The 27,740-nt window shown below is 33.8% G+C and overlaps 2 protein-coding genes across 2 annotated transcripts in view; one reads left to right on the top strand and one right to left on the bottom strand.

The window, feature by feature from the left end:
* LOC121413587 (protein NPAT-like) overlaps positions 1-10,833 on the bottom strand; it is a 38,890-nt gene extending 28,057 nt beyond the window's left edge. Inside the window, exon 1 of the mRNA XM_041606459.1 lies at positions 10,567-10,833. Coding sequence (XP_041462393.1) covers positions 10,567-10,615 — 49 coding nt within the window. The 5' untranslated portion in view covers positions 10,616-10,833. The remainder of the gene's footprint in view (positions 1-10,566) is intronic.
* A 115-nt stretch (positions 10,834-10,948) lies between these two features.
* LOC121413585 (peroxisomal targeting signal 2 receptor-like) lies at positions 10,949-23,376 on the top strand. Its single transcript, XM_041606458.1, has 8 exons — positions 10,949-11,242; positions 13,313-13,531; positions 13,954-14,147; positions 14,961-15,162; positions 18,636-18,745; positions 19,605-19,718; positions 21,466-21,621; positions 22,507-23,376. The coding sequence occupies exons 2-8, from the start codon at positions 13,405-13,407 to the stop codon at positions 22,576-22,578; spliced, it is 975 nt and encodes a 324-aa protein (XP_041462392.1). The 5' UTR covers positions 10,949-11,242; positions 13,313-13,404; the 3' UTR covers positions 22,579-23,376.
* The last annotated feature ends 4,364 nt before the right edge of the window (positions 23,377-27,740 follow it).

Here is a 27,740-nt window from a genome sequence, read left to right as displayed (position 1 = left end):
TAAAGAAAAAGATGTAAAGATATAGAGAAAGATAGAAAGGAAGAGACTGGCCACTCCAATAATTCATGTTGCAAAGGAGCTAAATGCTGACTTCAAAGTCAGTCTTTTACCTCAGTTAAAGATACTTCACATAAAAACATAATTTTATGAATTAAAATCCACTTCACTCTTAGAGTAAAAATACTGTTCGCATTTCATGAAACAATCTTTAAGTTAGCAAAGCTAACTTCAGTATCTGTAACTGATCGAGGTAATAAAGAAAAAGATGTAAAGATATCGAGAAAGAAAGGAAGAGACTGGCTACTCCAATAATTCATGTTGCAAAGGAGTTAAATGCAGACTTCAAAGTCAGTCTTTTACCTCAGTTAAAGATACTTTTCATAAAAACATAATTTTATGAATTAAAATCCACTTTACTCTTAGACTAAAAATATTGTTCATCTTTGACACACACTCTTTTAAGTTAGCAAAGCTAACTTCAGCATCTGCAACTGATCGAGGTAATAAAGAGGAAGATGTAGAGATATGGAGAAAAGGAGAAGGAAAGAAAGGAAGAGATTGGCTACTCCAATAATTCATAATGCAAAGGAGCTAGATGCTGACTTCAAAGTCAGTCTTTTACCTCAGTTAAAGATACTTCACATAAAAACATAATTTTATGAATTAAAATCCACTTTACTCTTAGACTAAAAATATTGTTCATCTTTCACAAACACTCTTTTAAGTTAGCAAAGCTAACTTCAGCATCTGCAACTGATCGAGGTAATAAAGAGGAAGATGTAGAGATATGGAGAAAAGGAGAAGGAATGAAAGAAAGAGATTGGCTACTCCAATAATTCATAATGCAAAGGAGCTAGATGCTGACTTCAAAGTCAGTCTTTTACCTCAGTTAAAGATACTTCAAATAAAAACATAATTTTATGAATTAAAATCCACTTCACTCTTAGACTAAAAATAATGTTCGCATTTCATGATAAAATCTTTAAGTTAGCAAAGCTAACATCAGCATCTGTAACTGATCGAGGTAATAAAGAGAAAGATGTAGAGATATGGAGAAAAGGAGAAAGAAAGGAAGAGATTGGCTACTCCAATAATTCATAATGCAAAGGAGCTAGATGCTGACTTCAAAGTCAGTCTTTTACCTCAGTTAAAGATACTTTTCATAAAAACATAATTTTATGAATTAAAATCCACTTTACTCTTAGACTAAAAATATTGTTCATCTTTGACACACACTCTTTTAAGTTAGCAAAGCTAACTTCAGCATCTGCAACTGATCGAGGTAATAAAGAGGAAGATGTAGAGATATGGAGAAAAGGAGAAGGAAAGAAAGGAAGAGATTGGCTACTCCAATAATTCATAATGCAAAGGAGCTAGATGCTGACTTCAAAGTCAGTCTTTTACCTCAGTTAAAGATACTTCACATAAAAACATAATTTTATGAATTAAAATCCACTTTACTCTTAGACTAAAAATATTGTTCATCTTTCACAAACACTCTTTTAAGTTAGCAAAGCTAACTTCAGCATCTGCAACTGATCGAGGTAATAAAGAGGAAGATGTAGAGATATGGAGAAAAGGAGAAGGAATGAAAGAAAGAGATTGGCTACTCCAATAATTCATAATGCAAAGGAGCTAGATGCTGACTTCAAAGTCAGTCTTTTACCTCAGTTAAAGATACTTCAAATAAAAACATAATTTTATGAATTAAAATCCACTTCACTCTTAGACTAAAAATAATGTTCGCATTTCATGATAAAATCTTTAAGTTAGCAAAGCTAACATCAGCATCTGTAACTGATCGAGGTAATAAAGAGAAAGATGTAGAGATATGGAGAAAAGGAGAAAGAAAGGAAGAGATTGGCTACTCCAATAATTCATAATGCAAAGGAGCTAGATGCTGACTTCAAAGTCAGTCTTTTACCTCAGTTAAAGATACTTCACATAAAAACATAATTTTATGAATTAAAATCCACTTTACTCTTAGACTAAAAATAATGTTCGCATTTCATGATAAAATCTTTAAGTTAGCAAAGCTAACTTCAGCATCTCTAACTGATCGAGGTAATAAAGAGAAAGATGTAGAGATATGGAGAAAAGGAGAAAGAAAGAAAGAGATTGGCTACTCCAATAATTCATAATGCAAAGGAGCTAGATGCTGACTTCAAAGTCAGTCTTTGACAGTTAAAGATACTTCACATAAAAACATACTTTTATGAATTAAAATCCACTTCACTCTTAGACTAAAAATAATGTTCGCATTTCATGATAAAATCTTTAAGTTAGCAAACCTAACTTCAGCATCTGTAACTGATCGAGGTAATAAAGAGAAATATGTAGAGATATATAGAGAGGAAAAAAGGAACGAAAGGAAGAGACTGGCCACTCCAATAAGTCATGTTGCAAAGGAGCTAGATGCTGACTTCAAAGTCAGTATTTTACCTCAGTTAAAGATACTTCACATAAAAACACATTTTTTTATGAATTAAAATCTTATTCACTCTTAGACAATTAATGTTTGCATTTAATGAAACGATCTTTAAGTTAGCAAAGCTACATGTAACTTCAGCATCTGTAACTGATCGAGGTAATAAAGAGAAATATGTAGAGATATATAGAGAGGAAAAAAGGAACGAAAGGAAGAGACTGGCCACTCCAATAAGTCATGTTGCAAAGGAGCTAGATGCTGACTTCAAAGTCAGTAAACTCAGTTAAAGATACTTCACATAAAAACACATTTTTTATGAATTAAAATCTTATTCACTCTTAGACAATTAATGTTTGCATTTCATGAAACGATCTTTAAGTTAGCTAAGCTAACTTCAGTATCTGTAACTGATCGAGGTAATAAAGAAAAAGATGTAAAGATATCGAGAAAGAAAGAAAGAAAGAAAGAGACTGGCCACTCCAATTATTCATGCTGCAAAGGAGTTAAATGCTACTTCAAAGTCAGTCTTTTACCTCAGTTAAAGATACTTCACATAAAAACATAATTTTATGAATTAAAATCCACTTCACTCTTAGACTAAAAATACTGTTCGCATTTCATGAAACAATCTTTAAGTTAGCAAAGCTAATTTCAGTATCTGTAACTGATTGAGGTAATAAAGAAAAAGATGTAAAGATATCGAGAAAGAAAGGAAGAGACTGGCTACTCCAATAATTCATGTTGCAAAGGAGCTAGATGCTGACTTCAAAGTCAGTCTTTTACCTCAGTCAAAGATACTTCACATAAAAACATAATTTTATGAATTAAAATCCACTTCACTCTTAGAGTAAAAATACTGTTCGCATTTCATGAAACAATCTTTAAGTTAGCAAAGCTAACTTCAGTATCTGTAACTGATCGAGGTAATAAAGAAAAAGATGTAAAGATATCGAGAAAGAAAGAAAGAAAGAAAGAAAGGAGGAGACTGGCCACTCCAATAATTCATGCTGCAAAGGAGTTAAATGCTACTTCAAAGTCAGTCTTTTACCTCAGTTAAAGATACTTCACATAAAAACATAATTTTATGAATTAAAATCCACTTCACTCTTAGAGTAAAAATACTGTTCCCATTTCATGAAACAATCTTTAAGTTAGCAAAGCTAATTTCAGTATCTGTAACTGATTGAGGTAATAAAGAAAAAGATGTAAAGATATCGAGAAAGAAAGGAATTGGAAGAGACTGGCCACTCCAATAATTCATGTTGCAAAGGAGTTAAATGCTGACTTCAAAGTCAGTCTTTTACCTCAGTTAAAGATACTTCACATAAAAACATAATTTTATGAACTAAAATCCTATTCACTCTTAGACAATTAATGTTTGCCTTTCATGAAACAATCTTTTTGTTAGGTAAGCTAACTTCAGCATCTGTAACTCATCGAGGTAATAGAGAAAAAGATGTAAAGATATCGAGACAGAAAGGAAGAGACTGGCCACTCCAATAATTCATGTTGCAAAGGAGTTAAATGCTGACTTCAAAGTCAGTCTTTTACCTCAGTTAAAGATACTTCACATAAAAACATAATTTTATGAATTAAAATCCACTTCACTCTTAGAGTAAAAATACTGTTCGCATTTCATGAAACAATCTTTTAGTTAGCAAAGCTAACTTCAGCATCTGTAACTGATCGAGGTTATAAAGAAAAAGATGTAAAGATATCGAGAAAGAAAGGAATTGGAAGAGACTGGCCACTCCAATAATTCATGTTGCAAAGGAGTTAAATGCTGACTTCAAAGTCAGTCTTTTACCTCAGTCAAAGATACTTCACATAAAAACATAATTTTATGAACTAAAATCCTATTCACTCTTAGCCAATTCATGTTTGCATTTCATGAAACGATCTTTAAGTTAGCAAAGCTAACTTAAAGACCCCGACGGTGTAAAAACAATCGTATATTAAAAGAAAGGCAATGATTCATACAATACAAATATACCAAAGATATTCTATACATCTCCTTCCATTTTTAAGAAATATTAGATAAAAATCAAAGAAACTACTCCTCCAAAGTACGCTTCAATTGAGCACCCCACGTCGCCTGGAAAGGATGACGTCATGTTGTGTCTGGAGGGTTGCGATTCCATAGGCTTGTGTACAAAAGCATTGGGTATTTTCTTCCATTTCTACATGTATATTATGAATTCAATTTTTTTTCCGTTTTCAGATGAAAATGGCTCTCACAATTATTCACTGTTGAAATTGATGGAAACCTACAACTATTCACTGCCTTTTTTGTGACTTCTTTGTTTGGCTCTTATTGGGCCTAAATTGCTATGTCAGGAAAAGTTGTGATACATAATCTGAATGCAGACAGATTTGAAATCTACGCCAAATAAGCAGGAAATAAAATATGGCAAAAACTAGTTCAAAATTGTAGATTTCATAATTTAAGCATGTAGGAAAAAATATACTAGTATGTGATATCACTCTGTGATGGAAGTGAAGAAAATGAAATGCATAATCTGGAAAGCAAAAAAATAACCCAGTTTTTCTGTGTACAAACCTATGGAATCGCGACGCTTCTTACACAACGTGACGTCACGGTCTCGAGGCATTTGAAAAACACAATAAAGCCTATTTTCTAAGCCGGGTTTGAAGCCCGATAATTGGAATATTTTTAAGCAAAATACTCAGCTGGGAAGGGTGAAAATGAATAAAGCTCACAATGCTGTATTTAGTAGCTTATAAGCTTTCGATTGGTATATAATTTGTCAATTTCATTTTTGGGTCCGGTCTGGGTCTTTAAGTATCTGTAACTGATTGAGATAATAAAGAAAAAAGATGTAAAGATATCGAGAAAGAAAGAAAGGAAGAGACTGGCCACTCCAGTAATTCATGTTGCAATGGAGCTAAATGCTGACTTCAAAGTCAGTCTTTTACTTCAGTTAAAGATACTTCACATAAAAATATAATTTTATGAACTAAAATCCTATTCACTCTTGGACAATTAATGTTTGCATTTCATGAAACGATCTTTAAGTTAGCAAAGCTCACAACAGTATCTGTAACTGATCGAGGTAATAAAGAAAAAGATGTAGAGATATAGAGAAAGAAAGAAAGGTAGAAACTGGCTACTCTATTGATTTATGTTGCAAAGGAGCTAAATGCTGACTTCAAAGTCAGTCTTTTACCTCAGTTAAAGATACTTCACATTAAAACATAATTTCATGAATTAAAATCCAATTTATTCTGAGCCTAAAAAAATCATTAATTTTTCACGAAACGATCTTTAAGTTAGCTATTAAGCTAACTTCAGCATCTGTAACTGATCGAGGTAATAAAGAAAAAGATGTAAAGATATAGAGAAAGATAGAAAGGAAGAGACTGGCTACTCCAGTAATTCATGTTGCAAAGGAGCTAGATGCTGACTTCAAAGTCAGTCTTTTACCTCAGTTGAAGATACTTCACATAAAAACACAATTTTATGAATTAAAATCCTATTCACTCTGAGACAATTAATGTTTGCCTTTCATGAAACGATCTTAAAGTTAGCTAAGCTAACTTTAGTATCTGTAACTGATCGAGGTAATAAAGAAAAAGATATAAAGATATAGAGAAAGACAGAAAGAAAGGAAGAGACTTGCCACTTCAGTAATTCATGTTGCAAAGGAGCTAAATGCTGACTTCAAAGTCAGTCTTTTACCTCAGTTTAAGATACTTCACATTAAAAACATAATTTCATGAATTAAAATCCAATTTATTCTGAGCCTAAAAAAATAATTAATTTTTCACAAAACGATCTTTAACTTAGCTACATGTAAGCTAACTTCAGTATCTGTCACTGATCGAGGTAATAAAGAAAAAGATGTAAAGATATAGAGAAAGATAGAAAGGAAGAGACTGGCTACTCCAATAATTCATGTTGCAAAGGAGCTAGATGCTGACTTCAAAGTCAGTCTTTTACCTCAGTTGAAGATACTTCACATAAAAACACAATTTTATGAATTAAAATCCTATTCACTCTGAGACAATTAATGTTTGCCTTTCATGAAACGATCTTTAAGTTAGCTAAGCTAACTTCAGTATCTGTAACTGATCGAGGTAATAAAGAAAAAGATGTAAAGATATAGAGAAAGAAAGAAAGAAAGGAAGAGACTGGCCACTCCAATAATTCATGTTGCAAAGGAGTTAAATGCTGACTTCAAAGTCAGTCTTTAACCTCAGTTAAAGATACTTCACATAAAAACATAATTTTATGAATTAAAATCCACTTTACTCTTAGACTAAAAATATTGTTCATCTTTCACAAACACTCTTTTAAGTTAGCAAAGCTAACTTCAGCATCTGCAACTGATCGAGGTAATAAAGAGGAAGATGTAGAGATATGGAGAAAAAGAGAAAGAAAGAAAGAAAGGAAGGAAGGAAGGAAGGAAGAGATTGGCTACTCCAATAATTAATAATGCAAAGGAGCTAGATGCTGACTTCAAAGTCAGTAAACTCAGTTAAAGATACTTCACATAAAAACATAATTTTATGAATTAAAATCCTATTCACTCTTAGATTAAAAATATTGTTTGCATTTCATAAAACAATCTTTGAGTTAGTAAAGCTAAATTCAGCATCTGTAACTGATTGAGGTAATAAAGAAAAAGATATAAAGATAGAGAGAAGAGAGAAAGAAAGAAAGGAAGAGACTGGCCACTCCAAAAATTCATGTTGCAAGGGAGCTAAATGCTGACTTCAAAGTCAGTCTTTTACCTCAGTTAAAGATACTTCACATAAAAACATAATTTTATGAATTAAAATCCTATTCACTCTTAGACTAAAAATAATGTTCGCATTTCATGAAACAATCTTTAAGTTAGCAAAGCTAACTTCAGTATCTGTAACTGATCGATGTAATAAAGAGTAAGATGTAGAGATATAAAGAGAGAAAAAAGGAATGAAAGGAAGAGACTGGCTACTCCAATAATTCATGTTGCAAATCCGGAGCTAACTGCCAACTTCAAAGTAAGCCTTTTACCTGAGTTAAAGATACTTCACATACATGTAAAAACATATTTCTAAGAGTAAAAATTTATTTCATTCTTAGATAATTTCTCAATCACAAAACAACTTTTAAGTTAGTGAACCCACATAGACCTCCTCATGTTCCTCGTAAATCATGTGCAAGTATTTACACTCCTTTGGAAGAAAAAGGGTCCAATCAAAATACTTTAGCCAGCTCAGGCATCGATGAAAGTATTTACTTCAGCATCTGCCCTTTTATCAAGTTTTCAAAAACTTAGAAAAATGGTTATCTGTACCTTTAACTTTGCTGTTGTCTTCAACATCAATTAATTCAATCATGCATGGCATGGCACAAATAGGGTGCGTTTCTCTTTCGTATCCATGCAGAATAATTTCACAAAATTAAATATGATTTGAAAATTGGCTCTAAATTTGGATTAACTTTTTTTTCTGAAATGCTCTGTAGATCTAAAAAAAAAAAGATAGATTCCAACTTATCTTAAGTCTGCGAAGGCATGAAAGGCTGAAAGTAAAAGCCTAAATTTTTCACAAGAGTGACCTAGCATACGTACATGTACTCCCACTGGCACTAGATGGTGCTGTCGTGCATGTGCACAAAAAGTCAATACGTGAGATGGCCCCACCGGTTCTTCTATAGTCTGAGTGAACCATTTAGTTACGTTTAGCGACATTTTCACATTTTCTGTCAGCCGAGTTGATTATCTATCAATGTGACATGTTTCCACGGTTCCTCCAAGAAGAGAACACAGTCCCAGGGCTTAATAAACATAGTTTTTGGCCACTAGCCTATGGTAATGAGTGTACAGTGAGATACCATTTCTTCTAGGCCTATGTATTTTTTGGTACACAAACATGATTTATTTTGCTACTTTTTCAGAAGTTATACAGAATTTCTGTAACTTTTGAATAATTTTTATTATGATTTAGAGTTGAAGATTATTTTTATGTGTTTTTATGACAACTCAAGAGCTTTATAAAGTTTGTGGTCCTACATGTACGCCAAGAGTCCCAAGACCCTTAAAAACAGACTTTAATTGTCGACTTTCATTGTAAAATCAACATTTTTCAACAAAATGTACCGGTGGATCTACATACGCAGTAAAGGCTCACACAGTCACACGCACACATAAACACTCCAGGGGCAGTATTCTAAAAATGTTTTTATATCTACGTCACAATCTCAAATTGGTATTCTGAAAATGTTCTTAGTTTTCTTACCATCTTGAGTGTGTAAATTTATAACTTGCGCATATAATATCAAAGCGTGCTAGGATAAGAACAGAATGTACATGTGGTATTCTGAAAACTTTCTTTAATCTTTCTTATCTTTAATGATATTTAAGACATTTATAGTAGCTAGAGGGTTATCACCTCTCATGATGGCTGCGTTCTTTCTTGCTCAAAATCGACGACCACTGGTATATAACAAGTATTCCTTTCACCCTTTCTTTCATTCACCCTTATTTTGCCCGTCTCCTTTTTCTTCTTTATTTTTCTTTTTTTCCTTCCTTTTTCTGTTTCCTTTCTGTCTTTCTTTTATTCCTCATTTATTGTTTTATTCTTCTCATTTCTTCCTTATTTTTCTTTTACTTTCTTTTATTTATTCTTCATCTTTCTTCCCCTTTTCGTTCTTTTTCTTTCTTTCTGTCTTAAATAATAATAATAATGTGACTTATAAAGCGCCAATCCTCTCTGTACATGTGGAGTGCTCAAGGTGCATTAAGACCTACATGTAAGAGTTCAATAAAAGAGTTTTGAGAAGATTGTTAAGTCTCGACAGAGGTAAATTTTTTAAGTATACAACGGAAGGCTATTCCACAGTGGAATAGCCTTTCTTTTTTCTAATTTTCTTTTAGTCTTTACTTTTGCTCTTTCCCCTTTTCTTTCTTTCATTTTTTCCTTTTCCTGCATCTTTGTAATTTTTATTTAATTTCTTCTTACATTCATTCTTTAGATCTAATCTTTATTTTCCTTGTTTATTTCATTTTCTTTTATCCCTTTTTTCTCTTTCTTTCTTCCCCTAGTTTTTAAATCTTATTTCTTCCTTCTTTTTCTGTTTTCTTTCTTTTATATATTTTTCCTTTTTATTTTTTTTTCTTTCTCTACCTGTTCATTTGTATGTTCTTTCTTTCATATTATTTCTGCTTTCTGACACTTATATGCCTTCTTATTTTCTTTCTTCTTTTTTTTTAATATTTCGTTCATATAACCTTGTGGCTTGTCCTTGTTCATTGAATGAGAGAACAAGCCAGGTCCATATTTACCTTGTTCAGACATTTGAATAAGTGGATAGTGCTTTATTCTTTATCTTATCTCAGCACAATGAGATAAGAACAAAGATAAAAACATTTTCTACCATCCCCTGGCATGCCTGGCTTACTAGTCAAACTTAGTCTTAGACTTATTTAGGCTAACCTAGGCTAAGCGAGGCTATTCCATTGTGTCGTTTCGGTTTCCTGAAACCTGGAGTTTTATCAGGCCACAAATCCAGTTTACTTTTGCTTTTTCTGTTGCAGCTTACTGTAGCAGAAGAAAGTCAAACGTGTTGCAAGAAGCAGAACGCAATCAAAAGCAAAATAAATCAATTTTTTAAAAAAGGGAAACAAAAAAGAAATAAAAAGGAAAAAAAAGAGAAAAGAAAAAGAATTTAAAAAAAGAAAAAAAAGAAGAAATTTAAGAAGAAAAGCAAAGAAAACAGAAGAAAGAAAAAAGAAAAGAAAAAAAAATAAAAAAAAATAAAAGAGAAGACAAAAAGAAAAGAAAAAAAAGAAGAAAAAAAAGAAAAGAGAAGACAAAAAGAAAAGAAAAAAAATAACATGAAAAAGAAAAGAAAAAAGAGAAAAAAAAGACAAAGAAAATAACAGAAAAGAAAAGGAAGAAAAAAAGAGAAAAAAAAGAATTAGACTTGAACTGAGTAAATTAGAGAGAGGAGGAAAAAAGGAATGGAAAAAATATATAATAAGCTACTGAAAATGAACAAAAGCTGTGGCAAAAATATTCAATCCTGACTGGTTGCCAACCAAGGAAAGAAGAAGATTGTGCCCTGACTGAGCTGCTGCTAGTGCTAGATCGTCTAGTCATTCGTCAAGCAAGCGCGCGCCTGTACTTACCCAGCACAAGTCGTGCAAGATCCGAAGGGAGTGCTCTCACGTTAACCATTTTCTAATTTCAATTTTTACATTTATCAACAGCAAGTCCAGTTTGCCAACTATGACATGGTGAGTCCTCTGCCTTATCTTGAAGGATGGGTTATACAGTAAAACGATAAAACGACATCTGAAAGCGAGGAAGTTTTGGATTTCAGAGTTTGTTTATGTTTTCCTCGCGGCGAAGATTCAATTTTGCAGCAATCGCGCGAAATCCTTTTGCCATCCACTTCCGGTAAGGGCGGTCAGCGCAGCAGCTGTACTGTGTGACCTTTCAGATTATGCAATGAAGGGTTTTGGCCGCGGCTGCCCTTGTATTATGTATAGTCCAATTTTCCGGCCAATTTTACTGGGGACAGGACATTTTAACAGTCTACTTCTTTGGACTTACCTTTGCAAGCTGATAGTAATGACACAATTCCAAAGATAAAGCACCACGTGACTGCGACTTAATTTTGGCTGTTTGCGGGGTTCTAATTCTGGCAGAAAGCTCAGCCTCAGCAGCAACGAAACCGAACTCTACGTCCCCGGGGGCCAGGGCCGATGCCAGGGCAGTAGTACAGTAGACAGTAGTCACTAGTGGTGTCGCTGGATGGACAATCGCAGGCGCAGTTCAGCAGCAGCTGTCTCATCTCATTTGGTAATGAACATTTTTGCACATTTTGGTTACAAATCTATAGTAAGAAGAAGGTCACTAACTTCATTAAATTTTAAAGGTCAAGAAGACAAGTCCATCCCAGAAAAATGTTGATTGATCCTATTCCTAATTTCTTATCTTAGTTTATTAAATTTAAATCAGATTTTGATGAAATTTTTAGTGTTACAATACATACATGTACATGTATGCTTGTTACCTGTTGGATTTTTCTCTTTTTATTCAAATCAACTTTTTGTTTGGGTGGACTTGTCCTTTAACCGTCATCCTAAGATAACAAAATATTAAATGGAGATCCAGGGCCAGGCCGACCGGCCAGGGCCCAGGCTGCAGAAAAGGAAATGATAAAAAGAAAAATACTTTGCCACTTCATCAGTTAGTAGAGGCGCATGGCCAATTTGGGAGACTATCTCCCATTTAAGAGACTATCTGCAATATCAGAAACTTCTTACTTTTGTAAAGAATTTGGGTATCCAATTTCAGAGACAGTCTCCAGTTTGGCCTTTGTCAGGCTTTGGGAGACCAATTTTCTTTGTTTACATTTACTACAAAGGATTACCTTGGGCTTGGCAGCAAATGGAATGATAAGTAGATTCCTCATGAAAGATTACCTCTTTTCACCATCTACTTTTGACCTCAGTGAGGTGAAATTTCGGATGAAAAAAAATTAAGTTCTTGTTGATGTTGTTTCTTTTGTCCTTTAGATTGTTTCCCATATTGGAGAGAGTCTCCCACATTGGCCGTGCTCCTCTTTTCTAGTTGGGATTGGGCTTGGTCTTTTTTTTTCATCTACATGTATCCAATATAACGAGGTTATTTTGTTTTCAGAACCCCCGGCCTGTGTAGTGAAATAAGGTTGGCAATGTTTGGCCTATTTTCTCTTGTTCTAAGACTAAGGGGATGAACATGATGAATAATTTATATTGAGTGTCTGTTTCTATTATAGTTATTAATCATATAACATGGCCCTAGCCAGGCCTAAGTTAATGGAATTCTTCTAATTATGTAAAAGAGAGTAAGGGATTGTCCAATCCTAACTTTTACCAAGACTTAGGGTCTCACAAAAATATGTTCAAAATTCAAGTTTTGGACTTCAGCACTCTGGTGAATTAAAAAAAAATCCTCAACTGTATGAAAACAAAGCATAAATGAATAGAACTGAGTATTTTTTGTTACAAATAGCCAGACTGCAGAGTCCATGCTAATCAGCAAATAAGCAAGATTTTCACCCTCTTGTGGCTGAATTCACCTCTCCGCAGACTCTCATAAATTGTGAGACTTTCTTATTGTAAAGCTCATTATCTGTTCTTTCTCACAATGTCACTCTTGATATGTGGCACATTGGAAATGGGTCAGGATCCAGCAATTAACAATAAGATACAATACGAGAGAGTAGCATGAAATCTATAGAAATGATTGGCTGGATGTTTCACATTTATTCAAAACAACATACCCGGGTAATCTACCACATGGTGAGTGTGACCTGGGATAGGCCCCGGATTGGAAACTGTTGAAATTTTGGTGGCTGTGTGCTGTGTGGTCTCTTTGACCAATCAGAGTGAAGTAGTCTTGCTTTCAAGCTGCAAAATGTACTTTTCCTATCAATAGGTTGGTCCTAAATTTGTTGGGCGAAAATGAGGGCAAATGCATATACCAACAAGGGAATACAATGCGTAACAAGTTCATGAACTTTTAAGTTCTTGTTTTGAGCAGACCTAATACTACCAGGACTGTGGCATAATTTGTAATAATCTGCTTGTCAGCTTGATATTGATATAGTCTTTGTGATCTCAATTTTAAAGAAGTAGATTTAGTTTCAATGCCCTTATTAAAGGAGATTTTCTCTGCCATATTTTCCCCAATTACATGTACATGTATGCCTTTTTTCAAAAGAAATTTTTAGCCTTGCTCTTGAAATTATGGAAATTTTATTAACCCCTACTACTATGCTCACATTACCCTTTAATTTCTTTAATACTGACTACATTTAGGGCCTAGGTATGCAACAAGAAATTGTTTTTATTTTCTCTTCAATTTGTCCTATTTCATTTATAGGAATTATTGATTGCAACAAAGGAGGATGCTGTCAGATTGAAAGTTTAAAATATTTTTACTTATTTCACTGAATTGAGCCTGAAGAGTAGACTATGAATCATCATCCAAGACCTCCAATAGCCTTCAAATCTCCTGGTCGCCATGGATACGCAGTGGAGTTTTCTCCATATCTTCCCCAGCGCCTTGCTGTGGCAACGGCCCAACACTATGGTATTGCTGGTAGGTTTGTGTGTTTTGGGGATCAGGTGCTTTTCTATAATAACAAAACAGGTCTCAATTTAATTACCAAAAATTAAAATTTATTCAGACAAGAAATGCAGAGCATTTAGAATAATCTGTAGATTAGATTTGAATGAGTCCAGTTGATAATTTCACTGTATACATGTATATGTTAATTGTTTTGATGTTTGAAGATTTTTTTATACATGTATCTCCCATTTGTACTGTAAAAATGTGCTATGGAAAATGGCCTTGCCCTGAAACATTGAGATTGAAGGCATGTTCTTTAATAGATTTTTGTTTCCAATAGAAAGGGATTGATACATAAATCAATTCTCGTGTCTGCCTTCCGACCAAAAGAAATCACTTTGACTTTATCAAGTTGCATTATGTTTGTTCCCTAATTATTCCTTCCTAACAAGGAACTGGCACTCTATTCCTGATCGACATCACACCCGCTGGTGCCGTCCTCCTGGGAACATTTGACTGGAAGGAGGGCCTGTTTGATCTGACATGGTCTGAGAGCAATGAGAGACTCATTATGACAGGGAGTGGGGACGGGTCCATCCAACTCTGGGATATTAACATCCCAGCTGAACCAGTCAAAGTATTCAAGGTTAGTCTTTGAGGGATAGAGAGATGATCTTATTCAGGCATTTTGATAAAAGGACAAGTTTTCTTTGGCTTCACTTTTAAGAGAAATCTGTTCTTGTTCCTTTTTTTGTGTATTTCTGCAAAATCTTTCAAGATAGAACAATGAGTGTTATGAAATCCATTAAATTTGAAAATAGTGAATGAGATGGACTCTGCTTTTTATGAAGTTTCATGTTCTGAAACAATTTGTGTTTCCTTTTATACTTTCTCTGCAATTTTATTACATTATGTCAATATTGTCTTTAATTGTCAAAGACTGATCATACGTGTATTTCATTATTTTGTCAGCGTAAGGTATTCATTGTTTATGTTTGCTCCCATATTTTCCCTCCTTGATATAAAATAGTTTCATTTAAAGTTTCTTTGTGAGTTCGATGAATTGACACCCGGAATAAATAGAGGGCATGAAACTTGTCATGCAGTGTTTCCCAACAAAGACGTATGATTGTTTCTTATCAATGAATGAGTCAAAAAAAAAAAGTAAAACAAGCAAGTGTATTTCCCTCAAAAGCCTCTGTGGAACTAAGTCCATTCTAATCTGGGGTAAAGTGAAAGCAATAAGCAAGCAGGCAAATTGATCAGGATAAAAAAAAGATAAAAATCATTACTGGATAAATTCAACAAAGTTTAACGGTTGCATTGTGTTGTTTGTAACTAGCTTTTTAAGTAACAAAATTAAGTTAAGTTATCATATGTAAGCAGGAAAATGAAAATGTACCAAATTTTAGGGAAAAGGTTTATCTGATTGACAAACTCCCTTTATCCTTCTCTCCAGGAACATGGTCGAGAGGTCTACAGTGTGAACTGGAATCAGACCCGGGACCAGAACTTTGTCCTTTCCGCTTCCTGGGACAAGACCATCAAGTTATGGGATACCAACCGGGACCATTCTCTCCAGACCTTTGTAGGCCACAGACACAATGTCTACAGTGCCGTCTGGTCTCCTCTTGTTCCCGGGTGCTTTGCTTCCTCATCAGGTATGATTGGTTGTTTAGTTTAATAGGCCTATAATGATATTAATAATCCGCTTTTATATAGCGCTTGATACATCAGAATGACGTGTCTAAGTGCTTTACAGATATATTATTACCCAATCATCGGATTTAATCAGTCATTCCCACTCACAATCTGTGCACCTCCTCCACTCCCTGGGGGGTATTCCAGTCAGGTGCCAGTGAGGCGCACACAGTAGTGGACAAGCTACAATGACTTTCACATTGTACCAGGTACCCGTTTAGCACCTTAGTCAGAGTAGCAAAGTGTGGATTTACGCCTTGCCAAAGGACGCTAGACTGCGGTGGGAATCGAACACATGACCCTCTGTATACAAGGCAAGAGTCAGAACCACTACACCACGGCTTCTCCACTTATTCACTTGGTATACTGGCAGATGGTCTAAGGTACCTTGTCAAAAGTCTGTGCCATTTCTGTTAGCAGAAATGTGTTTTTCATTGTTGCTTTCCTGCATGCTCCATCATTTTGTCTGTGATTAAGCACGAAAAAATGAAATTAAAGCCACTTTTTTCACACTTTCTGTTTTATATAGGGCATGTACAAAAGACATGTCAAAATAATGACTTAGAATCGAATTTGACTGAAAAGCCTTTAAAGGACAAGTCCACCCAATAAAAAGTTGACATGAATAAAAAGAGAAAATTCCAACAAGCATAACACTGAAAATTTCATCAAAATCGGATGTAAAATAAGAAAGTTATGACATTTTAAATTTTCGCTTAATTTTACAAGAGTTATATGCACATCCTGGCTGGTATGCAAATGAGGAGACTAAGACGTCATCCACTCACTATTTCTTTTTTATTTTATTATGTGAAATATGAAATATTCAAATTTTCTCCTCTTTGTCAAGTGATGCAATGATTAATTCCTCCCTGAACATATGGAATTAGCATTGTTTAATACTATATGGTTCAGTCGAGTTGGTCCTTAATTGTCAAATCTATAAAAATGAAATATTGTAAAATTCAAACAATAAAAAACAAAAGAAATAGTGAGTGATGGACATCATCGACTGAGTCACCTAGTTGTGCATATCACTGTTTGGGGAAAATCCACATGTAAGCGAAACTTTAAAATGTCATAACTTTCTTATTTTACATCTGATTTTGATGAAATTTTCAGCATTATGCTAGTTTGATTTTTCTCTATTTATTCAAGTCAGCATTTTCCTGGGGTGGACTTGACCTTTAAACACAATAAAAAATGGCTTTGAGGAGTATATTATTGCACATGTTTTGCACTACTTTTGCTTCTCTGAAATGCTGTGGGTGGAACATCTACGGATCGTGAATTCAACAACCCACGAAAATGTCAGGACCCCTGCAATTCACGAAAAATTCTGTATGCAAAAATAACAGCTTATACAGTACTTTGCATTATGAAATGACATTAGTTTAGGTTCGGGGTTATTTGGATGATATTCTATTCAATTCAATTTATTCACACCACTTTAAAAACATCAAAAGATCAAGTTTACAAATCAATACAAAATACAACATATTCAATGTTACATGAGTGAAGATTTTTATCAATATTAGAGTACTCTTCTGAGTGAATGTCAAAGTAATATGCGAGATAACCCTTGTCATCATAAATGACACCTAAAATTTTACATTGTTTGAATTCTGAATAGTCTGCTGAAAGTGCTGATATTTGTACAGCTCGTATTACATGTATGATAATTTCTATTCAGAGTTTTATTATTGTTTACAAAACAGGATCAAGGTTATAGCAGAGTTGTTAATACAAATGTTTATTTCTTTAATCATCACGTTCAGACCTACAATGGAATATTCCTGTTTTATTTGGTTGTAAACCATTTTAGAGCTTATTGTGTGAAAAAAGGCTGTTATTTTTAGACTTTAACCCTCAAATAAACATGGATAAACTACATACTAAACACATTTCATCATGGTATTGCTAGATCAATAGCCTATGTAAACTATATCTGTTAAACACATTTCTACTCACGTATTAATTTATGATAACTACGTGTACTAAGAATTTTAAGGGTTGTATTTGGTAAACATTTCATAGTTATTTATGGCTTATTACAGATAGAATTAAAAATGCGAAATGAGATGCAAAAATATGCCTCAAGTATTTTTACATACAAATCTGTGGGTAAAATTGTAAGAAATTTAAAGCTATATTCTACATGTATGTTAATTACAACTTATATTTTTTCATCTCAGTCAGATTAAAGAAAACTATGTAGCATGCCATATGTATTCAAATCAGTCGAAAGTTGTGCATTTAACTTAATGTGCTGCTGTGCCAAGATTTTTAGAGTTGTGTTGCCATGTTCAATAAATATGTGGCTTTGGCATGACAGCGATATGCATTTTAATATTCTGTGTCGTGCAAAGTGATTTATAAAGAGCTTATAGAATTATGACTTCAGGAACAACTTGCCTATGGAAAGCAAGATGGGGCTCCTCACTCATCAATATAAATTAAATCTGCAATATGTTTTATCAATAACATATATAGAAAAAAGCCTTTGATTCAGAGCACTATATTTTTTTTGGGGGGGTATAATTTGCTTGGAATTTTTCAAAATGCAGTCATAGTTTTTTAATAACTTCAAGAATTTGTTTGGTCATGAAATTTTGTACTTAAAGAGAAATGCCAGTAGTTGCAATAAACACTGATTTCATGAGAAAGTCTGTAAAACCAGGCTTAATTGTCAGTATATCATCGAGGATCTAGATCTGGTACAGTTACATAAACTGAACTTTGTGAAATCTTGAAATCTACGCCAAAAATATTCACACTGAAGATCACCAACACAGATAGGCACACGTGGGACAGTGTATTATTATTGCTGGAATAAAGACCCGACGGAAGTGACCAATCCGCGCTTATTTTGCTTATTTCTCAGCAATTACACAATTTCTTTCAGAATCCTTTGGCACATATTTTTTATTCATACAAACAGACACTTGGGTGGTCATATTAGATTCTGTAAAAAGTCATTTTGAGATCGTTACCAATACTGGAATTTATCTTTAATAATGGTGTATCAGTTTGTGCGTGATTCAGAGAGCATATATCAAACAAATCTAATCTACCAGCTGAAGTCCTGTACACGCACATTTATTTGTATCCAGTCAGAATAATTTTCTCAAATAGTGGAATTAATTTACAATTGTGTCAGAGCTAAATACACGATCATAATTTATTTTTTATATTTAACAATATAGTAGCAAGCTGTATGTTTGATATGTAAATTTTCTTACATATTCAAAGCTGTTTTTTATTCTCATTAAATTATAGAAATGGCAGTGATGTGAATTTATAGGTGATAAACCTTCAAACAGCGAATCAATTCAGCATGGTATGTGATGATATTGACATGATTATATTGCACAATAAGTTCTTTTATTGCATACTTTTCAGGAGAATGTTTATGTTTCTGTTTATTCTTCAGGTGATGGCTCTTTGTGTGTATGGGACATTCGAAGACCACAGAAACCTAGATTCCTCATCCCTGTCAGCAAAGCAGATGTCATATCATGTGACTGGTGTAAATATGATCAGGTGACCAACATTAAGAGTCTTATCTCAGTTTTAAAGGGCGACTAAAGACTTCGAATTGGGATGCCATATTTCAGTCTAAATTCTAAATTCAGACTTTTTCAGCCATAGAAAACACTTTTTTTCATGTAGGAAAGGGGTAATTCTAGATGATTTTCAGACTTTTTTAGCTATGCTTGGTGGTATCCCAGTAGAATTGGGCCTATATGATCTACCAAAATGCTCAGCTTGCTGATTTTTGATAAGAATCCATATTTCGCACACTAATCCTAATCCAGAGTAAACAACATATTTCCCACAGAAAATAAATTAGGGCATTATTCATGCATATTCCACCCTTAACTTTTATCAAAATGCAAATGTACAATTACTAAGCAGGCCTATGCTTGAAAGAGACATGCTCATAATAACAATCTGTCCTAAATGTTTAGCCAGTATTAAACACCTTCCTAATGTAAAAAATAATGATAATGACTGGTGTTATTAATACTGTTGACTGGCTATTATATTTCAAGGAAAATGTTTAACTTAAAAAAAATATTGGGAAAAAATTATTACAATGCAGTCAACCTTTAAAATGTTGTTCTTAAAACCAGTAAGCATTGATTTTTCTTTTTTCATAAATATATTTTTAAGTATTCTGGATCCTTGTTTCTGTGATTGTTACTTCCTGGTTTCTTTAATTTTACATACCTGGATCCTTAATCCTTTCTTTCTGGATTTTAAATTCAATTGATTGGATTGCTCTCTTGCAGCAATAAAAACCAGAATACAATTATGGATTAAGTATTAAAGATATCCTTTTCAGCAGTATCTTCTAGCTAGTTGAAAATCTAATAAACTTTTTTTTTCGATTCAACAGAATATCATTGTTGCTGGTTCAGTTGATTGTAAGATCCGTGGTTGGGACCTTCGCTATGCAACTAAAGTACTCTTTCAACTTGGTGGACACACACATGCAATAAGGAGGATAAAGGTGAGTGTAGGTCATCTCTAAGAGTGGAATCTAGTTACATAGTTGTATGAATAATTATCCAGACATGGTGCAATATTGTTTAATTATACTTTTTTTCATGTAAATATAGAATGAGACAATTGCCCAACATACGTGTGTGTGTATTTTAGTTTTGTCAGACGTGTATCAATCAGATATTATTTACGTCTGGGACTGAACTGTAACGTCACCATTCGAAAGATGTGACCAGGGCTCGAACCTCTGCATCAATTTGTAACTTCCCCACAGCTTGGATTACAGGCACACGCCACAACACCCATAGTTAATAAAGACGTCAAGTCTGAATTCATACCTTTTTCAACATATTTCCTGCCACGAAAAACACCTTCTTCATGTAGGAAAGGATTAATTTCTTTAGATGATTTTCAGACTTTTTAACATATTCTAAGTAGCATCCCTGAAATGGGATATTACACAATTAATCACATGATAGCTTACCTATGTTATATAATGTCATAATGATTTCATTATGGTGTTGTGAGATTTGCTCCCTTGATGATGGGAAAAACCTTTTCACCCCAACTTTGTCATCAAAATTTTGATTAGGTGTAATTTTTTAACCAGCCTACCTACAGTGGTTCAAGAATAAGATTTGCCTGCTCCTCCATTTTTATTGCTTATATCACTTTGATGTTTTGTAAGAAATATTGGAAAGCTTTAATATCTGATCAAGCTTTTATGATTTATAGGCTCTTACTCATAATGAAAAATTCCCCATGTTTCTCCTCTATTTTTGCTGTTATTTTTCAACTATGATGTAACCAGATTTTGTAAAGATAAGGTAATTAGCAGTGCAAACAAACTTAGGTAACAAACCCAAATGTGCCAAAATCATGTGGAGAGCCATGTGGATCTGTACATATTCAGAATTGTTATTTTATATTTTGTTTAATGTGTGTTCATATTATTCACAAATAGAGGGCAACATTTATTGGACCATATACAAATAGAATGATTTTTGCATTATACAGAATATACCACATGTGGATGTACCATTACCAATTCATTGAACACAAAATGGGTCTTGCATCATAAGCTTGAAGCTCGAGTAGCTACATTAGAGTAAAAACCCTATGTAATTGTCATAATTGTGAACTGGTATACTGCATTTCCAGTTTTCCAAGAATAAAGGTGGGCGGAGGTATAGTCTGGAATAGTAATCTGACGTTGTTTTTTTAGATTTCTATCCAAGGTGTAATCCTGTTACAAGTAATTTCTCTCCTATTTCAGCTCTTGATAATAATGGTCTGCTATAGGCAGCTGTTTAGTTCATGCTGCATTCATGAAATAAGTAGAAATGGCAGTACAACCTCCCAAATTTAACTCTGGGATAAAAAAAGGACAATAATAATTAAGGGGGGGGGATACATAGAAATGAACAGGTTAATATCAAGGACAATGTTATAGTCTACCTTAAAGTTATAGAACATTTCTCTGATTGTGTATTTCATTATTTTCAAGGTTTTTTTATTTGTTTATAAGAAATATTAATCCATTCAGGTATTGTTTTCTCTTCTGGACTCCGTAACACAAAGATTTGCAATCAATCTCTAAATACCAATGACCAATCATGATCATCGTTGTATGCGCACTCTGTTTATAATACTGACTGGGAGCCAATGAACGCGGTTCTTTGCAATTCATCGCAAACCTTTGTGTTACGGAGCCCAGGTCCACTAAATGTCGCCTATTTTTATTTACCATGCAGTGTTCTCCTCATAGTAAGACGGTGCTAGCCTCCTCATCGTATGACTTCACAGTACGAACATGGGATTTTGCTAGGCAGCCTACTCCCCTCGAGACCATTGAAAATCATACTGAGTTTGTTTGTGGACTAGACTTCAATGTACATGTGCCCGGACAGGTAAGCATTTCATTTGGAGTTGGGCAGTAGACAAGATTATTATTTATTTGCTTAAATACTATATTCAAGTTTTCTCATTTTCATTGTTTTGATCCAGTTACGTCACCTGACCACCGCCACAAATACTCTCTTGTGTTCATCAAAGCTTGTTGATAGTCCTCATAAGCAAAGGAAATATTATATAAATAATGCACGTACAGTGTGCGTGCATGCAGGGCCAAATAATGAACGATGTGCGAGAAGAGCCATTGGATATCCCCGCACCGAGGTCCACAGGACCGAGTGCGGTATATCCATTTGGCAGTCGATCACACAGAGTTTATTATTTAGGTCCTCTATGCACAAGAATGGGCGCATTTTTTGTTTTATACAACCCCCCATGTTACTGAGTTGGTCAAATGCTATATTTTATCTAAATTCTAGATAATTCCAGACCTCGCACTATCCTGCACTCTGACGTCAGAGTGCAGGATAGTACTTTTGGTGTGACGTCAGAGTGCAAGATGCAATAGTGCAATTCGCTGAATATCATGTCATTCGATTTGGACCAATCAGATTACAGAACATTCTTGGGAGTTGTATTATCTGTGCCTATTCATTTCTTACTGCATGTGCGAAGGTAGTTATTGTAATGTGAACATAAATGAATTGAAAACTGATATTCACATTACACATGATTTACACTTTGTGCTATTTAAAGATATGTCAAAGTAACAACAGTTGTTATATTTAAATACATTCATTCAGAAAAAATGATATCTGGAAATGAATGCAAATCATGTTACTGTATTTGTACCATCATTCATTTTTATATCCAATAAATTCATATAAAAAGATGTGTAGTGAACAGGATTTTTTTTCATTTTGTTTTGGTTATCTTTGCAGTTAGCAGACTGTGCTTGGGATGAGAGGACCGTGGTGTATGTTCCTAAATCTCTCGCTGCTTTTAACACATGATGAAGGTGTATACCTGTTGTATCCTTGGCTTAACAGCAAAACCCCTCTGGTGTATTCATCGTTTGATCAATGATTTCTAGAGATATATTGATTTGAATACTTGGCTTAACACCGTCACCTTTGCAGTGTGCTCATGGTTTGATCAGTGAGTTCTAGAAATATATTGATATATATCCTTGGTTTAACACCAAAACATCTCTGGTGTATTCCTGGTTTGATCAATGATTTCTAGAAATGTATTGATTTGAATACTTGGCTTAACACCAAAACCTCTGCAGTGTGCTCATGGTTTGGTCAGTGAGTTCTAGAAATATATTGATATATATCCTTGGTTTAACACCAAAACATCTCTGGTGTATTCATGGTTTGATCAATGATTTCCAGAAATTCATTGATGTGAAGACCAAGAGTAGCATGGGGGAATGAGATGATGATATCCTGTGGACTATTAAAGGTGTTACCTCATTTCCTCTTGAATGATCTCCTGCAAGGTGTGAGTATGGATGCATAGGCAAGCTAGATGGGAATGGACTTGATAGTCACTTAGCACCCATATCTGATGATAAACTTTCGCTGATCTATCATCCTGTGAGATTTGAGTATTGACACAAAGTCTTGTAACAAAGACGATACCATACATACTGTTTGACAAATTTATTATGCGTTTGCTTTGTACCTCACATGTGTGTGCTTATCAATTATGTTATCTGTGATCAACTCTGAGTATTAGGTGCCGGGTCATAATATGGATGGCTCTGATTTGGGCTGATATCTTGTTCGGGTTTTTTGTGTATGATTTTATTGTATATACTCAATGCATACATAAAGTAACTCCCAAGGATGTCTTCGGTCATGGTGAAAAATTGTGATGAATTGGATGTATTTCTAAATGTTTTGCACATCCTCATGCTAGAACATCAATTCTCAATGCAATTGTCCTTCATTCAGTGTTTTGTATTTGGAATGCCCTTCAGAAATTATGAATGGGAGATTTGTTGTGTCTTATCTTTCAAAGAGCAAGTCAAATAGAACATTATTGGTATATGCTTTGATGAGGAAGTTTCAATTTTTATCTTTCATAAAGAAACAGAGGAAGAGAAAGAAAATGCTAGAATAAAAATAAAAAAGGAGGGGGATGGGATGTGAAAGTAAGTTGGATACTAGTTTGATAAGGGGAGACAGTATTATCTTATGAATTAGTTTACAGATCATCAGTATTCACTAGTTCTACCAGCATTGTCTTACAATTTGGAAACTCTTGAATTTCATTTGAATTTGTATTGAAACTTGGAATGTTGTCATTGTGTTGAATAAAATTTCCCCAGGATGATAAAAATCTTAATAAAAACTTTGGCACATATTCTGAAATTCTGAATTAAAGTTTAAGGCCCAGTCCCACTGCAAAGAGGATGTAAAACTGAAGAAAATTGTGACATCCATTGGAAAATGGTATGCATCTGTTGTGTACTCATTGTGTATGTGTTTCATATGCTCTATCCATCGAGCATCTGTCCAATGTTATTTCACTGGCGTTAAAAAAGATTTGAGCTGCACAAAGCTTATAGAACGGATAAACTTTCTGCCGGGTACGATGTCAATCCGCAACACATACGAGCAACAAATGTTCCGTTTCCGTTTTCATCCGTTAAACATCTGCTGTATCCTCTGGGCATTCTTGCAACTCAGATCCACTGAAGCTGATCAACGGAAAGAGGGAGGAAAGATAAGGTACATGGAACGTCTAAACATTGTTAGAAGCATGGAAATAGAAAGGATGTAAGCTTATTCATCTCATAAATAAAGTATTCAAAACCCCCGGTAACCCCTTCAGAGCTGTCGTCCACTTTGATCCGTTTATATCCGAAAGGTTTCCGATGAATAATCTTTAAAAAACCATGCTACATACTACCCACGTCCATTCTTTTCTATTATGTTTTCACCAATTTTTTAGCCAAGTTTGTCCATTTCTGGAGCGGATGAGAATGGATGGAGCCATCTGCAAAATTTTGCTCGTCCGCTGTGTCCTTTATGAATATGTTTTGTATCTATCGGCCAGTGGGACCAGGCCTTTAACTCAGACCATGGTTGAAGCCTGGGCTAAAATTCTTAAAAGCTTTAAGTATAAGGCCTTTGCTTACCATTTAATTACCATGTTTGCCTTTCTAAATTTTTTTACTGGGATCTCAACCATGTTTTCAGCGTGAAAACAATAATTTATCATTTCATGATTGTAAAGCTTTGGGTGTTGGATGTAAATATACTTTGATCATAAAGCACAGCTCACACTAAGCGATTTTACAAGAATTTGTATTTTCCATTAAATATGAAAGATCCAAGAAGTAAAATTATTTTATTTAAAGTTCGGCGTAATGTTAGAAATAATAAAATCATACTTATATTTTTGGTCAAGCTCTGTGGTGGGAGTAAAGTCCAAATCGGCTTTAAGTCTCAGCCGATGATAACGTCATTACGATTTGGGAATTTAATTTTTTATTCATTCAGGATTTCAGGGAGGCTCTAACTTGACTGAGTTTCGATAGCAGTAGTCCTGCCGTTATTCTGAACTCAGATCGGTAAGAGTTTATTGGTTAGAATGTTCATATCAGATGTTATTACAATTTCTTTGAAATTTGGATCGCAACAAAGCGCCTAGTGTGAGCCGGTCTTAAGAATATTTGTTTTTGGTACCCATAGTCGACTTAGACCACAGCTTTAAACCAAGGTTTAAGTTAAACAGTGGTTTGGAATACAGGCCTTTGTTTTTACCTGATGATTGTTTATTCAACACTACACTAAGTGTATTCCTGAATGTGACACTGCCAACAAATTTCAATAAAATTCAGGAAAAACATGCATATTTTGGTTACTTTTGAATTCATTTTAATATGAACTTTTTATCTTTCATTTATTTTTCAATACTCCAAATTCAAATATGATGGCTATGAGTGTAAATGTTATCAAGTGTATGGAATTTTGTATTAGATTTTCATGTCAATACTGGGGTGAGAAGTACTTTTATCTTCTAAAAGTATATTCGCTTATGTACGTGATAGAACAGTGGCAATCGTAACTCTCTATCCAATGCCATTATGGGGTAGTCTTTTCTATAAATAGAAAAGCTTTGAGAAGGACTTGTCACCCCAGCAATACTATATTATGTACTGTGATTGTGTGTGACTATTTATGAAATCTTCTTGTATATATATTTTGATTTTGGAGCATTGTTTGGCATGTCATTTTTGTTGTAAATTTATTATCAGACCCTTTAAAGGGGTATGATATTATTTTGTTCTCATGATTAAGCATCAAGCTAACTTTTATTGTTTTATAGCAAAAATTTGATGAAAAATAAGGTAATTTTTGGCTGTTTCATTTCCAAAGGCACTGCATTTGCTTTTGATGAAAATTGTAATTGTCTTAAGAAAAGCAATTTTTTTAAAATTGTTCTTTGGGCCTGATGTTGCCATCATAAAATGATGAAAAGAGGCCCATGACTGCTACGTAATAAATCATAATTAAATTAAAAGTACAAGGTTTTACATCAAGCTAATTCAATATGTTTTAACTTTATTTTTGAATCAATCCATGTTGTGAGTTAAAGGGAATATGTTGGCGAGAATCTATTTTAAGATCAACCATGAGAAAAAACAAATTCTGATATTCATATGCCTGCGCATAATATTGTAAACGCATTTTCCTCAAAAGTAACAGATGGATGTAATACATGTACCTTTGGGAACAAGGTACTAGTGTGAAGTGAATTACTGTATTTACATTGTAATGTACCGTACTAGCAATTGAGTAAATAATGTAATGTGAAAATTTATCAGCATTTATTGTTAAAGAACTGTACATTAATACATTTGTATTACCCATATGGTTTATTTTTATAAAATAAAATCTACTGAAGGAATTATGTCGATTTTAATGAGTGTGTAGCCCCATAAATAGCATTTTGTTTGGGCACTTACATGTAAATGACAGGCCTAGAAAAATTAATGTTCATTTAACCTGCTGAAGTCTCAATTCTCTGATTCCCCTGGGACCAAAAAGTTCTCATACTGAATAGTACATTTGGCATATATCCCATCTTATTTTTTTTAGCATGTACATGTACAGACTCATCAGTTCTTTTTTTACACTTATATTGTTGTTGTAAAGATTTTCAATAAGACCAAAGGTGATTTTTTTTGTTTTGTTTCCCCACCTCTGCAGCATTACTGAACCTTTCAGGTGTATCCCAAGGGACAATTCTTGCCAATGTTTTGTGATTTTGAATATTGTGGGGTGTTTTTTTTTTGTTCAGCTCACCTGTGTTACCTTCTTTCCCCTCAATTTCCTCTTTCAGTTCAGTATAGCTTTTGCATAAGCAATTCATATTCCTGAATCCTTATTGCTTCATACTCAGTTTTCAAATAAAAATATTCTGATTTGTCTGTACTTAAAAAGTAAGGAATAGTAGGATGAGTTTTTATTGTTTGAAGCAATCATTCATTTTTTTATTCAAATAAATTATTATGTAAACTTTTATGTGAGGGAGATGATTAATTTAGTGTAATTCTGACAAAAATACAGTAAATGACTGACTTTAGCCAAAACCAAATTTGCTTTGTGGGCTCATCCACCGTTTATACCAACTGATTTTCAGAAATAAAATGGGGAAGGGTTACAACTGATTCGATGGGGATGTGATTAAAACCTGGAGCCCGTTTCATAACACTTGTTATAATAACAAATTTACAATAACAGTTAAAAGCTACTGAAATTCTTCAATCTGATTGGCTGATAGTAAACTTGTTATACAAATTGGGCATTTGTTAGTATAATAAATCTTTATGAAACAGGAACCCTGATGTTACCAGTAAGAGACTGAACTTGAACAAACATACATACCTTTTATAAAATGGGGTAGAGTGTCTGATTTTGACTGACTAAATAAATCGTTAAATAGATGTGAATACATGATCTAATTTTTTCTTAATTTTTATGTTACACTTTTTAATGTGATATGCAATTGTTGAAATGATTTCCATCCCAGCTCAACCCACCTCCCTTGTCTTTAAAAAATTTATTTTCTGGTTTCTTTATATTTAATTTAACATGTATTGTACATTTCCAATATGAAGATAAATTTTATTATTTTCATGCATTCAATATGAGTT

The sequence above is a fragment of the Lytechinus variegatus genome, chromosome 4 (assembly GCF_018143015.1).
Source record: "Lytechinus variegatus isolate NC3 chromosome 4, Lvar_3.0, whole genome shotgun sequence".
In the NCBI taxonomy this organism is placed as follows: Eukaryota; Metazoa; Echinodermata; class Echinoidea; order Temnopleuroida; family Toxopneustidae; genus Lytechinus; species Lytechinus variegatus.
The sequence above is the reverse complement of the archived record's forward strand: the minus strand, read 5'-3'. Positions and strand labels throughout refer to the sequence as shown.

Coding starts and splice junctions, on each gene's coding strand:
- LOC121413585 (XM_041606458.1), top strand. CDS start 13,405: ATGAATCATCATCCAAGACCTCCAATAGCCTTCAAATCTCCTGGTCGC. Junction 14,148..14,960: donor AACCAGTCAAAGTATTCAAG/GTTAGTCTTTGA, acceptor CCTTCTCTCCAG/GAACATGGTCGAGAGGTCTA. Junction 15,163..18,635: donor GTGCTTTGCTTCCTCATCAG/GTATGATTGGTT, acceptor TTTATTCTTCAG/GTGATGGCTCTTTGTGTGTA.